The sequence below is a fragment of the Mastigoproctus giganteus genome, chromosome 3 (assembly GCF_048544385.1).
Source record: "Mastigoproctus giganteus isolate SK-2022 chromosome 3, ASM4854438v1, whole genome shotgun sequence".
Taxonomy (NCBI): domain Eukaryota; kingdom Metazoa; phylum Arthropoda; class Arachnida; order Uropygi; family Thelyphonidae; genus Mastigoproctus; species Mastigoproctus giganteus.
In genome coordinates this window covers 235,465,097-235,481,023 of record NC_143577.1, presented here as the reverse complement: position 1 = coordinate 235,481,023, position 15,927 = coordinate 235,465,097, and the positions used below count along the sequence as shown (strand labels likewise).

Sequence of the window (15,927 nt, the reverse complement as noted above, 5' to 3'; positions counted from 1 at the left end):
GAATTTGAACTCATGGTTAAGACAACTAATGCTGAAATAATAGGGCTAACAGAAAAGTGATGCCACTCGGAAATTGGTGATGATGAGTTTCACAGATTCACTGACAACAACTAATTCCTGTGGAACTAGCGCATTCTGCCTTGGGGATTGCTACTGTGTTGATGTGGGCAGCTGAACGCTTGATGAGCCCCCAATTTAAGTCCTTTGAGGTCCCCACAGACTGGAGAAGTGCAAATGTATCCCTAATTCACAAAGGGGGATCAAAGGGTAACATGAGTAATTACAGAACTGTTAGTTTAACTTCTGTTCCAGGGAAAGTAATGGAGTCACTGGCTAACGAAGCACTGCAGGATCATCTAGAGAAGACTGCTATAGTTCAGACACAGCATGGGTTTGTTAAAGGGAAATCTTGCCTGACCAATTTCATTGAATACTATGATGTGGTCACAAAGGAACTGGATGCAAAAATAATTTTGATTTCATATACTTGGATTTCAAGAAAGCTTTTGATACTGTTGCACATAGAAGGTGAAGGCACAAATTGGAGCAGTATGGCATTAAGGAAAATTTGCTGCTGTGGATAAAAGGATGGTTCAGTGAGAGGAGACAGAGAGTGGTAAACAATGGACACTGCTCATTGTGGAATAATGTTATTAGTGGAGTCTCCCAGGGTTCAGTGTTGGGACCATTGTTGTTTTCTGTATTTATCATTGATATTTATGAAGATATAACAGGCTTTAGGATGGTTGAGTGAGAGGAGACCAAGAGTGGTAATCAATGGACACTGCTCGTTGTAGAATAATGTTATTAGTGGAGTCTCCCAGGGTTCAGTGTTAGGACCAATATTGTTTTCTGTATTTATCATTGATATTTATGAAGATATAACAGGCTTAATGTCTAAGTTTGCAGATGGTACAAAGGTTGGAAGTGTTGTTAATGACAGTATTAACTGTGTGCAGCTGCAACAGGATGTAGAAAAGTTTAGCAGATGGGCTGAGAAGTGGCAAATGAAGTTTAACACTGACAAGTGCAAAGTACTGCATATGGGTGTCAGTAACTCCAGAATAACGTACCAACTGTGCAGTAATACACACAGGGTAGTGGAGAACGAAAAAGATCTGGGGATAATTGTGCCATCGGATATGAAGTTTTCTGAGCTGTGCAGACAGGCTGGCAGCTTATGGCAAATATATATGTGAACTTTGCTAGCAGGGATAAGGAGGTGATTATCCATTTGTATAAGGCAATGGTCAGGCCACACCTTGAGTACTGTATATGGGTCTGGAGGCTTCAGTTTAGGAAGGCTGTAGAGCTGCTGGAATGAGTGCAGAGAAGGGCAATAAGATTGGTGAAGGGAACAAAGTGTTGCTATTACCAAAAAAGGCTTAAGTTCTGCAAATTGCAGTGTCTGGAGACTAGGCATATGCAAGGTGATCTGATTGAGGTGTTTAAGGCTTTAAATGGTTTGAGCAAGCTTAATGTGATGGAATCCTTCCTGTTGCTCAGATTTTGCACTTGAAGGACATTCAGTCAAATTGAGGAAAGACAGTTGCAGAACAGATATGTGAAATTTGCTTTTAGCTAGTGAGTGGTTGATTGCTGGAACAAACTTCCATGTATTGTTGTAGAAGTTGATCGTTTAGATAAATTCAAGGAAGAAATGGACAAATTTTTGGAGTGCATGGAGTGGTGAATGGGAAGTGGGTTTTTTTGGCGTTAAAAACGTTTTTACCAGTGTTATTTGGAAAAAAGTGTTACGCTACCTAGAAATCGTCATGAAACCCGATGCGCATGCATTGCACTTGTTGCTGCAGTGATTCAACAAGTACAACACATGTGCCCAAGAAAACTCAGTTGTAGTGACACAAGTACAATTGAGCAGTGATGCGCTATGTTATACTGTTATATCAGCATAATGATTAATACGCGAGTGACTGTGCCAAAATCTACAGCCCAGTGTTTGAAGGAATAACATTTGGTCATCGTGCCCTACAAGGTCAGTAACTGGAGACGACTATGCAACATTTCCTCATCAGAAATTATTATCCAAAAATTATTGGAAGCTGGTGTGCTCATCCTCTATGACAGGGATCTGGAACCTGCGGCTCACGAGCTGCATTCAGCTCTTTAACTTTTAGCCCACATGTATGACAAGCAACATATTTCTGCAAGCAATATGTTGCTTGCAGATATTTTTGAACATGAACTATGTTAAAAATAAATCAAGAAACCATTTGAACAAATCAAGTCTCAGCATGTTTAAAGATGAAATTATAGCATACTCGCCTGACATTGAGAGACTCGCTCAAGAAGTTCAGCAGCAAAAGGAATTGGATGTTCGTTACGTTTTTTTTCAGTATTAATAAATAATATTTCAAAAAATATATTTTTTTAATAAAACACCTTCCCACTCTATTCCATTTCTTAAAAATTTCCCCCAGTTTGAGCTGAAGTACAGTTCTTCGGATTCTTTTTTTTAAAATTAGATCAAAAATGGCTCTTCACTCAAAAAAGGTTGTCGACCCCTGCTCTATGACAATGCACTACTTCATATTACACTGTTTGTACAGCTTGTTTTCACCAGTTACAAGTGGGAAGTACTTCACTCCTACAGGCCCAATATGGGTCCTTGTGATTAAAATCTTTTTCCCAAGCTCAAGGAATTGTTGCATGGACAAATATGTCTGTGTTTAGAAATCCTTTTGAAGGAAACTACACTAAAGGTTTTTAATTTAAATTCATTTTAAATTCTCTGCTTTTGTGTATTACCTTTAGCTGTCTTTGTGTCATATTTTTCAAATACATTTATTTAGTATTTTTGTAATATGTTTTTATCTTTGTTTAGATTGCATGTAAAGTTTCACATTGACACTGCTTTTTAATCTACAAGATGAATGAAGCAATAATATAGAAAGTACTAGTGTCACACATACTGCAATCACAAATTTATAATGGCAACCTTCATACAAGTTGTTAGAATAATATTTAATACATACACTGGTGTGCAAATCTTTCTAAAGGTTACAACCACAAAATCAAATGAAACAGCCTGTGGCGATTTGTATAACTGTGGCCGTTCAGTATAAAGCTAGTGCACATGCAAAAATTTGAATTGTGATGAGAGGGCTCACATAAACAGATAAAAGCAGCAGTTATGTGCAAATTACCGAATGGTGAGCATGATTGTTACAGATGTTCTATTGGTTTCATACAGTGCTACAGACAATGAAATGGCTAGTAGACAACATCTGGATGACTTTACCCGGGGCCAAATAATTTCGAAGCTCAAAGAAGGTCGAAGTACGAGGTGTGTGGCTGCAGAGTTCAGTATCACTCATAGCATAGTCTCATGTGCATGGTCAGCCTTCAGAATGACAGGTACAGCTGTTCAAAGGACCAGTGGTGGTGGTCGTCCACGAAAAACAAAGCCTAACGATGACTGCTATATACTCCGACAGGCCGAGGGACTGACACCAGACAACGGGATCCATTGCAAACCATCTGCACAGGATGCAGGATATCACAGTTTACTGTGGCCAGGCAACTCCACGAAGGTGGACTGTTTGCCCGACGGCCAGTACGCTGTGTCCTTTTAACACCTGCCCATTGGAGACACCATTTACAGTGATGCTTCAAACACAACAACTGGACAGCAGCGCAATGGGGTAAGGTACTCTTTACTGATGAGAGTAGATTCAATCTCAGCAGCGATTCTGGATGTCAGCTAATCTGGTGAGATGTTGGCACATGGTATCACCCCGCAAACATCACTGAAAGGGATCGATATGGCGGTCGGGGTGTTCTCATCTGGGGAGGCATTATCTTGAATGCATACACAACTCCAGATACTGGTGGTACTGTAACTGGTGCACACTACTGTATTGAGGTATTCCTTCCCCATGTGCGTCTGTTCCGAGGTGCCATTGGCTCCGAGTTTGTGTTTATGGATGATAATGCCACACCCCATTGCACTGCCGCTGTAATATGCTTTTGGAAAGTGAGGACATTGTTCATATGAATTGGCCTGCCCGTTCCTCCCCTCCGGATCTAAATCCCATTGAACACGTATGGGACGCTCTAGGAAGATGCCTAGCGGCAAGTCCACACCCACCAGAAAATGTTCACCAGCTGAAGATGGTGCTGACAGAGGAATGGACGATGTTACCACAAGAACTTTTTAACAACATTGTTCTAAGTATGGACAGGCGGTGCAAAGCCTGCATTGACATTAGGGGTGGCCATATCTCCTACTGAGGACCACCTCTTTCCTTTGTTCCATCTTTGGCAGTGATGCATCTGTATCATGTCAGCCAGTGCTACATTGCCATTTTTGAATAAAGTCCCTCTGTACTGTTTTGTTTCCGTTGTGTTGGTGTTGTTTCCTTCATTATTTCTGTACCTCATGAGGTTCCTTTGGTATTCTTTTCCCACATCCAGGCCTCACCTATGAGAAGCCACAGGTGAAAACCTGGCTGGTCCTTAAGTTTTGCACACCAGTGTGGTGTTCATATATCTATTAAAAGCTGAGTTTGTCCTTTCACTTATGAGGTTAATAGAACTAACAAAAAATGTTTGAAGGTATTTAATTGATTTTTAACAGGTGGATGTAAATTAATTGCTGCTCCAATAACTTCTACTAAAGATGTTATTACCAACTTAGGACCATAGCATACTTTTGCTTTTTGTATTCCTGGTTCATCATCTTGTTGATTAAGCATTATATTTCACTTAAAATTTATAAAAAAATTAGACACATTTTAAAGTAGAAATTAAATAAAAAAGTTAAATCTATTTCTTCCAAAATTTCTTCCCAATATGCTAAATAATAATCCATTCTTATGAAAGTTCAAGTTTTTGTATAATTTTTACTTTGCGACTCAATAAACCATTTGAAATTGTATAATATGGCATAAAGTGTATAATTTTTAATAATTTTGGGTATTCATTCCATGTAATGCTTTTCATATAATATGTTTGTTTTGTTATTTTTTTTTTAACAAAAAACTTTATATGTAGTAGTATTCTGACCTGCATCATGCAATATACTGCAATAATGCTACAATAATAAACTTATTAACTGTATGTTATACAGGTTCCACACAGAGATGTGAATCTACAGCTTGTGGTACAAATGCTAACTGTGTGGAAGGTCCTCAGCGTGTGGATTGTGTATGTCCAGCAGGGCTACAAGGGAATCCATTCTTAACATGTGATGGTAAGTGTAATGCATTATTTATGTTCTAATTAACATATATCTGAAATTAAAATAGTAGTCAGGTAGTTAAACCTATTGAAGATGTCTTGAAATATGGAATATATTTAAAACACTTAAAGGTTAGTATCATAGAGACCACCTCTTTTCTGCCTAAGCACAAATTATCTGTTCTTTAAAGATTTATTAAATAGAAAGAGGGAGGAGCCATGTTGCTTTAATCAGGAATTAAAGTAATATCTTGTATTTGGCTAGGCTTCTTTGAATATGAAAAAAAGAGAAGAAATAAAAGGAATTGATATTTCTCTACCAATCTGTCTTCAGTGATCACTCAGTTCTATAGTTCCTTATAACTACTATTTGGCCTAATGATACTGTGAAGTTTAAAAGAATGCTCACGTATAAATATTAATGCAAAGCATTATTTGTAAATTTTTATTTATTTATAAAATCCCCATGACAATATATTGATATTTGTTTGTCCATTCCAATGTGTATAAAAAATTTTATCACATTCGTCATACTCATTTGGTCAGCAGCATGCCCTTAATTTCATTTTTGTTTTCCTATCGCTCATGTCACACTAGGCTGACTCAGTAAAATGTCAACAGTTCTCAGCTATTGGATATACTCTTTTTGAATCAATGTGCTTTACAATTATAAGTATAATGCATCCTTCCTTTCTGTCATGTTTGTCTTTTCTGTAATTCTACTTACCGTGCTCAAATTCTGCATCCAGTACGTCAGTATGACACCATATTTCCAATATTCCCATTGAATGTTGGATTTAACCAGTACTTCAAATTCATAAAATTTAACATTTAAAATTTAACTAGGAGTATAGTTGTTAATTTATCATATAAATTAACAACTATACTCCTAGAATAAGTATAAAAGCATGTGAGAATCTGTCTTTTCATGTTTTATAATCCTAACATATCCCAAGAATTTTCCACTTGAATATTTGGGTAGCTCTGGCACTCTGTGCAACTGTATGGTAGCTCCTCATTATTTTTCCATGGCCCCCATACCCTTAAAGCCAGTTTCAGAGTCATAGTGTTATAAGTAACTTCCTAACAGGCTCTGTACTTCCCTTAATACTTTGCAAGTTACTTCGTATCTGAATAGGATGGTTCAATGTAATGCCTATGCCTTTAGCCACAATAAAATTATTTTTCAAAGCTGGAAAGGTAATACCTTCACCCATATGAAATATTAGATGCTTAATGATGTAATAACAACCAGAACTGGAATAAACGTTTCTTTGTAACAATAGAACTGAAATGGCTTTGATAATAAATTCATCAGTTATTAAATTTATCAGTTAATTTATTAATTAAATTCATCAATAAACTAATGATAATATTGTAATACATATAGCCTGCATTACTCCTGTACTGGATATTGGCAGACTCTAGGCTAATTTATTAAGTAAATGACCAACTGGAGCAATATAAGCTCAAGTTGGTTGTTTATCATATAAATTAGCCTAGAGACTATCACTTAGACTGTTTTCTGAATTATTTTTAATTTTTATACTATATACAGTAATTATTGATTCCTCTTAATCACTGCTTATGTCGCACTCTTGATAATGAAAACTTTATTCTGTTTCTGCAGATGTTAATGAATGTTTGGAAGGCAATGTTTGTGGTACTGGAGCTACATGCATCAATAGTGTTGGTAGCTTCCTCTGTGCTTGCCCAGCAGGAACAACAGGCAATCCTAGATTTGCATGCAGTAAGTATTGCAGATATTTTCCTTATATTATTTTAATATATGTTTCTGATGTAGATTAATAATCCTATTCTTAAAACTTATGAATATGGTTATTTGCAGTTATTTTATTACTGTAAAGAATTTGATAAAATTTGGAGCCTATTTATGTAGGATTATATACTCCTCTGCAAAAAGTATTGTACACACATCAGTTTCACATTAATGTCACTGCCATTCACTTCGGTAACATGTTGGTCTCCCTTGGCTACTATGATATTCCGCTAACAATTGATAAGACTGTAGTAGGCATAGTCCTATATTCCTCCTACAGGATGTGTTAATCTTCCCTCACTAGCATTCCAGTTAATTCCATAGTGTTCGAATTGAGACTCTGTGCTGGCCATTCCAACTTTTGTACTTGAATATCTATGAACCATTCTCAGCCAGTACTAGTGGTCTTGCATGCTGTATTATGTTGAAAGAAACATGTTAGTATTAGTATTAGTAACGGCCGTATGGTGCAAGAAAGCCTATGGCTTATGCTGCACCAGCCAAAAAAAAAAAAAAATCCGAACAAAACAATGATAAAAACAAAAATTAAATAAATAAATAAATAATAATAATTAATAAATAAATAAAAATAATAAAATGAAATTAAAAATTAAATAAAAAGGAAATTAATCCTATCATCCTATGCGCTTCCCTTACCCGAAAGTACTATCCAGATGACCTTTGAATTTCCCCAAACTGTCGGCCTCTACCACCCATGAAGGCAACTTATTCCAGTAATTTATAACTCGCTGGCTAAAATAAAACTTCCTGCAGTCCAATCTAAACATTTCCCCCCGTAACTTGAATTTATGTCCCCTAGTTCTAGCATCATTTATAATCTTGTATATGTTTTTATAAAAAGAACTGCCATGTTATAGGGAGCATGGAATTGTGCAAAATGTTCAGGTAGGTGTTGGTGTTCATATTTCTCTACACAACCATTGAAGGTCCCAGGCCATGCTATGTGAAACAGCCCAACACCATAAACCCACCTCTTCTGAATTTCATTGTTGGTACAGTGCACTCCAGCATCTTCCATATCCATAAATTTGATTGGGATGGATGTAATGAGAATTATCATTTGTAGAATCAATTTCCACTGCTCCATGGGCCAGTTACGGAATTTTTTGCAACATATAAGGCAAGACACCTGATTGTGTTTGACAATGTTTAGTTTATGTGCCATTTCTTCCCATGAGAACTAGCTGTGGAGCTCCATACTTAGTGTGTTCATATGACTTCAACCCCTGCTGATGCCTTAAATTCCTGCTTGATGTTTTCAAGTATGTCTGAGAGATTGCTGAGTATCCTCTGGTCACATGGAGTGAGCTTCTATGGTCTTCCTGTGCATTGCTGTTTCTGTCATATGCCCATTTAAATTTGAATATTTTTTTTATTGTCACTGCTAGATACCATCATAATTTTTGTATTTTAATATGTAAAAAATAATTTACAACTTTTTCCTTTTTCTTAGCAACTCCATCATCATCATGTGAACCAGGCCAAGGTTGTGCCTGTAGTGGAGACACTAGTTGTCCGTCTGGTGAAATATGCAGTGGTGGCTACTGTCGAGGTGAGTTAAAAAAATACAACTAATAAATAGGTATAATATTAAGGAAATTCTGTGGATATGCATATTGCCTTACGGTAATAAAAGACATTTAGTACAATGAAATTTTTTAAAAATAAATGAGTGTTATTTTGAATTACCATGGAAATTCAAAACAATATGCTTTTGAATTTCCATTAAGCTAAGGATTTCCAATTTTTGAAAAGTATGAATATTTGGAAATTTTGCTAATGTGAAGTGGTTTATTATTCCTGACCAAGGTTTCAAGAATATATGATAGAATATAAATGGATTTGCAATTTCCTTTACATATGAATCAGTCTTCAGTGAGCAAATCCATTCAACTTTTTCTTCACCTTTCAAATTTCTGCATGCTCTTTTCTTCTTTGTAGTTTATTGTTGTTAATTTAACAGTCACAATTGTAACAGTCATGTTAGTGATGTGGCTGGCAGAAATTTAAAAAACTATTCCACCAAAAAATACTTAAAAATTAATGTTCTTTTAATTTTTTACATGTTGCATACCTGGAAAAGTTGGGAATTTCTTGAATTTCACTAAGGTATGGTGTTGCCAATCTTCCTGAATTTCACTAAGGTATTTCAACGTGTTGCCAATCTTCCTGAATTTCACTAAGGTATTTCAATGTGTTGCCAATCTTCCTGAAGTAGCTAAATTCATGTATTAGTATTAATAGTGCCAAATGAAAGAAGGAAGCAAGCTTATGCAACATCAGGAAAAAACAAACAAACAAACAAAACTTTCCACAAAGGTGTCCATCCCTTCAAATGATATGTGTAATTCTTACTTAAATTTATTCCAACTACCCAGTTTCATGACACCAGAAGATAAAAGTTTGTTCTAACAATCAACTATCCTCTGTCTGAAAACAAATTCCTCACATCTAGCTGCAACCATCCTTCTTCAATTCAAATTTATGTTCCCTAATGTGTTTTGTCTGAGTAAGAGTAGAATGCCATCAATATTTAGCTTATGCAATCCATTCAAACCCTTAAATGCCTCAGTCAGATCTACTTGCTAGTGCCTAGTTGACATTGAAATTTGCAGAACTGAAGTCTTTCTTGGTAAAAGTACCTTTCTGTTTCTCTCACTAATATTATTACTCTTCTCTGCACCCATTTCAACAGATGCACATCCTTTTTAACATGAGGTTTCCAGACCTGTATGCAGTACTCAAGATGTGGCCTATAATATAAACAATATTCAAGTAAAAATGGAGCTCGGCATGCAGAAATAGGAAAAATATTTTTTATAGAAATATTATTTTCATGTGCTTCTCGCCATCGTAAATGTGGATGAAGAAAATTTTTTAAATATGGGTTTTAATAAAAGACAGAGTAAACAAAGTAAGAAGATAAATGAAAAATAGAGCAAGTCTCACTTATTTATTTTTAATCTTTTAATTACTTTTTTGTTTTAATATAAAATTTTTGTTGTATTTTGTATTAGATTCATGTGATGGTATCATATGTGGGCAAAATGCTGGATGCCTCAGTGGTAGCTGCTATTGTCATGAAGGAATGGTTGGTGAACCAAGTAATCCAGGAGTAGGATGCAATGGTATGCATATCTTGTGTTATACTTATATTTTTATTGAATTAAGAGTGGGATCTCTTAAAAAGCTACCACATAAAGCCACATCTGGCTTTGTTTATAACTTTGTTTATCCACTCAGAGCAGTGGCCATTTTATAACTGTTCTTTGCTTTATACTACTTAAGCTTAATTTTATTCATTGGAGTAACTCAATAATGGCATATTGATCCAATTTATACAAAGGATTCATGTAGGAGCCATTAAAAGTGTTACTGAAGCCTAAATAAATTATGCTAACATTTATTTTTGACAACTTAATAGTAGCTTATCATATTAGATAGGCATAAGTAACTATAAAAAAATTTTTAAATGCACTGTAATTTATTTATAATTCTATGAATCTTATAATTCCATAGGTTTCCTTGCCACCAAATTTAAACTTATAGTTTGACTATCAGTAATGTATGCATCACTGATAACCAAAGTGTTACAGAATTACCCAATTTCCAGTGGCTGTATTACTTAGTATCAGCTAGTTTAAAAAATTATATCATGTGAATATTGCTGCAACAAAGTTATTTAGCTTATCAGCCACCTATTTAGGGTCATCATTAGTGTTAATAGCATTTCCTGTAGTGGCTTAACTCTTTTCTTCTACTGTTTATGTGGTTGGTTTGGGTTTTATTGGTGCATTAGCAACTTTTTTTTTTTTTTTTTTTTTGGTAGTTGTTGGCGCATCGGCTTCTGTGGCCATAATGCACCTCCCAAGGTTTTTGCAGTACTTTGATCCAAGCCCGAGGTGGGATTCGAACTCGCGACCTTTGGGTTGCCAGGCAGGCACTTTACCCACTTGGCTAGCCCGGTCAGCGCATTAGCAACTAAGGCTATAATGTACCAGTTTATGTGTGTAAAGATTCTTTTACCACTGTGCCTCTTGTCAAAGACTTCTCTTAGTTTGCCTTAGAATGTCTAACTTCCTAAATAATTTTATTACAGACTAATTTATATTTATTGTAGTATATGGGTTTTTTTATAATTCATAGCCATTCCATGCAGCTTTTTATCTGTTACAAACATTTATTGTCTATCTTCTCAGAATTTCTTTTTCTTGCCATAATTTTTGACATCTTGGGTAAATTTTTTTGGGATTTTGAATAAATCATTCTTGCAGGGTTGGGGTTTTATCATTTGATAGTGTAAAGTTAACTTAAAATTTTATAGGAGGTATACTGTTTTTGTTGTATATATTTTTTTCATTTGTGGTATTGCTCTTAACTATTTTTAATTTTATTTAAATTTAGTATGAATTACTAAATGCTTTTACAAATACATTACTATTTTATGTTAATTTTTAGTTCCAACTGCTGTAACAGTAAGTCCAAATGAATGTGAGGATAATGCTGGGTGTGCAGGAAATTCTGTCTGCCAAGCTGATCAAGAAGGCATAAATCAGTGTAATGGTGAGTGAATCTCTCCTTTTAGTGTTTAACTGCATATCACTATTAGTTGCATACTGTTGTTACTAAATAATTTCTTAGAAGATGATTATTAAAGATATGTTAAGGTGATTTGTATTTTAAACCTACGTAATGTTAGACACCTACATTAAATAACTTGATGACATTACAATTAAAAATGTTCTTTAAAACTCTGCTCCAGTGGTCCTATGATTATTTGAAATAAATGATAGCTATAACTGGAAAGTTAGTTTAAGGATATTTTAAACAGGTTGGCACTTGTCCACTCAGTGGCATTTTTGATTATTATAATGCCAAACAGCATGAGGCTGAGAATGTTTGTGAGAAAGAGAATTCACAGGAGAAGAGATCGGTATCAATACTTAGAGGAGTATTGAAATTTATGGTATATTTAAAAGGATTATCAGAAGAAAAGAGTAAGATTGGTGGGTGAGTGATAGGATTATCTGGCATTCTACTTGTTAAGGGAACAGTTTGTCCTTGATCAGTAGTGATATCTTCACACTTATGTGGCACAATCAAGATTATTAGGTTGATCAGTACAATTGTATTATGGAATTCAGTTTTGGTTAATCATTGTCATTATCATATGTTCTGTGTCACATGGCACAAAACATATGATGATGATGAAGAAGAACATTAAAATCACCAGGGAAAATGACTTCACTATTGAAAATATTAGATTGTACAATTCTTGGGAAGTTCTGTTCCTGATATGAATATTAAAGTAGGTGCACAAATGCTATCATACAAATTAAATAATAATGTGGTGAATAATTAAGATGGGGAGATGACTTGGACATTGAACTTCTTCCCTTCAATTCATGTAAGGAGAAAGGATGTCAGTGTTGTTGAATAATACATAGCCTGTGTTGGATATTGTGGGCTATGTATTATATCTGTAAACTGGTTGTATGTCATATTTTTATGGTCAGCATGTTATTTCTGATGAAAAACTAGTATCCATAACAAAAAATTATGAGAGAGGCTCAGATTATCAATTGAATACTTAGAAGAAAATACCTAGAAATTTCTTGGAGCTCTTGAATGGATTTAAATCAGTACTAATCTTCAGTAAGTTGGGGTATGCTGCATTTGTAATTATTAGATATTGCCAAACCTTAAACACTCCTTAGAGTTCAAATGCTTATGAAAATACAGGTAGCCCTTGATTTACACCGGGGTTAGGTTCATGGTGGGACAGATGCAAATGGAACCCTTTATATAATGGAGTTAATGGGAAATCACAGGGTTAGGTTCCGGGCACCAAAAATTTTACCTACCCTTTTCAATACTGAAGTATTTAAAGTTCAGAAATAAACATTTTTAATTAAAAAAAGTGTTTTATTTTTAACCTACATAAATACAGTTACATATAATAAATAAAAAATAAATTACAAAACATTTTGACACTGAAAAACAAATTCGGCATAATGCTGAATTTTTAGTTGGTGTTTGAAGGTCTTGGTTGAGGATCTTTTGTTGAAGGTGCTGATTGAGGAGGTTGCCTTTTTTTGAAGAAAGAAGCAAGTGTTGATTGCCCAGATTTCTTCTTCCTTTCTTTAAGAATTTCAAAATAACCAGTCAGGGTTGATATGACACCCTCTTAACTGTGCCACTCCTCTCCCAGTCATGGTCAATGTCACAGTGTTTATTAATGAGGGACTCTGCACTTGCAAGAATCGGTTGTAGATCACTGGTCTTCATAATTTTTAGAGGAGGAGCTTCTTTTTTTCTATTCCTTCTGCTGTTGGCTAAGTTCTGCAGCTTCAGAGTGTTAATTTCAAAGAGTCTGTGCATGACTTTTCAAGAGCTCAGTTACATCTTCAACTGTAACTTCTTCTAACTCTGCCTCTTGTGCCAGCCTGCTGATGTTTTCTACAGCATTCTGTTGTGGCTCGAATCCTCAAAAGGCATGCACGAAATCTAGGAGAAGTTTACGCCACACTCCATTTAGACAATTGACAGTTACTTCTTACCAGACTGTGTTAATGTGATTGATGCCATTTAAGACATAAAATGACCGTCAATATTCTGTGATGGTAATGTTAGACTTGCTAAAGCTTTTACCATTTCTGTAAATGTTTGCTGTATGTAATACGCTTTAAAGGTGGCTATTATCCCCTGATTCATCGGTTGAAAAACTGATGATCTGTGATTGGCTCAGATTGTCCTTGATCACATGTACAGATCACGTGAACAGTGCATGATACTTAGTACAGTACGATGCTGATAAATTTTGTTTGACGATTTAAACTTTCAATTTATAAAAAAATTTCAAAATTAAATGTTTGTGACCTCGTGGTTAGTGACCGACGCTATTGTGAATTGGTGCAAATCAGACCAGCGAAAAACGAGGGCTACCTGTATATCCTTCTGAATATTTATTTTTAAAAAAGAAAATATTTTATACATTCAGATTTTAATTACAGAGAAGTCTTTTACTTGCTTTAATGAAAAAGAATCTGGATATTGAAACAGTTCATGTGAATTAGAAGCACAGTGTAAAATTGTTGGTGAGGGAGAATCTCATATTGAAAATTTATAATCTCTTTTACAAAGTACCATTACAACATCACCTATAACAGTAACTGCTAGGGCTTATACCCATCCCTTCCTCAAAATAAATTGTACTTTGGAAGTCTGGGCTTCCCTCTGTTTTGGATCACCCTTACATCTCATCATGTAGAGCTGATTGCTGCACTCTTCATGTGGATGTCAGAATACAAATCTGTATTTTTAATTGTTTCAAGAAAAAAAAGCAACTTATAAAATAGAATGTTATATTCAGGTTTTGCTGCTTTAAAGCATTTGCTCAGTTATCTATATCATTTTTCTTGATTAAATGTCTGTATTCACAATATATACTTAATTTTTTTGAGTTACCGATGGGTCTGACACTAATAAGGAGATGACTTTGTCTCCTAGACTAGACTTTTAGAAAGAAAAAAAAAAACTAAAAACTGGAGTCCTGTTGTCCATTTTTCATTTTGTTGTGGTGTAACCTGTTAAAAAATGTATATTATTTTAATGGCACTCAAGGTTGTCACTCTTATGTGTATATACATTTTGTCTGTAGAAGTGTGTGTTCATGGGCCAATGTGCATGTTTACAGGCTGAGAAACACAGAGTAACCCACAAGGTAACACCATACTCCTTCTGCTGAGATTGGCAAACTACAGCCTTGATTAAAGAGGATTTTAGAAATTCTTCCAGTTGTTGATGTGAATTGGACCTAGACTGCTCTAAATAAGTGCTTGAGGTTGTCACAGACATTCTCTCAGATATGCCAGACAAGCTGTACTTGCTACCTGGGAGTCTAAAACGTTGATGAACTGATATTCGGGTGACACTCAAGTCAAATGGACCCAATTTCGGCGAAGTCCGGACAGTCTGTGGCAGCCAAATCCTCTGCTTGCACCTCCATGATGGTGGAACTGTTAGTAATCCTGGGTATAACCTCCATGCACAAGTACATTGTGGGTGACCACCCAGGTGTGAACCAACGTAAGCAGGGGTCGAGGTGTGGCGCCCACACCACATGGAGGAATGCCACCCCTCTATGTTACCAGGCAGTACTAGGTGGTAGATGACCCTCATCAACCGGTGAAATACCACCACTTTGCTTATTGGAGGCTTGAAGTGGTGGAACCCATGTTTAGTCTCTAGAGCTAAGTTCCAGTCAACCCTTCCCTATCTCTTCCATCATGCAGTATGATTGATGACTTTTGAGGTTATGATGAACGTCGTAGCGAGATCCAATATTCCTTACATTTCGAGGGTACAGCTCTAAAACGGTGTTCGCAGGCCGGCCACTAGTAAGTACACCGGACCGAACTTATTAGTAACTCTCTAGGAGGCTTCCGGATCAGCTAGTGTATAATCTTGCTACCTCTACTCTGCCAGATAGTGACTGGAGGGAGTCCGAGTAGTGTGTATGCGGGGAGCATTGTCAAGGCCACGTTATGTCAAGGATCTGGGTATATTCTTACCACGTGTACGCCATATCCAAAAATTTCATTACTTCATACAGCATGTCCCACCCACTTTTTCTTACACCATGAATTGTCAAACTAATAGAGCAAGCTTATCTGTGAAAAGATCTAAACCTCCCAAGGACTTCCTAATTCATTTCACAAATATACGTGGTCTCAATTCTAATCTCAACGATGTCCATTTCCACTTGCAATCTGCCAAACCCCATGTACTTTTTCTGACAGAATCTCAGTTATTGGTTGATTCAACTACTGCTCATCTCAGATGCCCAAATTATTCGCTGTATGATTCCTTTTGCCTCAAAGGTGGTACTTGTGCATATATCTTCTGATATTCCCTGTCAGAGA

General features: G+C 35.8%; 1 protein-coding gene across 3 annotated transcripts in view; it reads left to right on the top strand.

Annotated features, from left to right (window-relative positions):
• LOC150088897 (uncharacterized) overlaps positions 1-15,927 on the top strand; it is a 599,507-nt gene that overhangs the window by 197,632 nt on the left and 385,948 nt on the right. For all 3 annotated transcript variants that reach the window (XM_090369705.1, XM_090369706.1, XM_090369707.1), the window contains 5 exons: positions 5,093-5,215; positions 6,833-6,952; positions 8,457-8,555; positions 10,021-10,131; positions 11,462-11,566. In XM_090369705.1, coding sequence (XP_090225831.1) covers positions 5,093-5,215; positions 6,833-6,952; positions 8,457-8,555; positions 10,021-10,131; positions 11,462-11,566 — 558 coding nt within the window. The remainder of the gene's footprint in view (positions 1-5,092; positions 5,216-6,832; positions 6,953-8,456; positions 8,556-10,020; positions 10,132-11,461; positions 11,567-15,927) is intronic.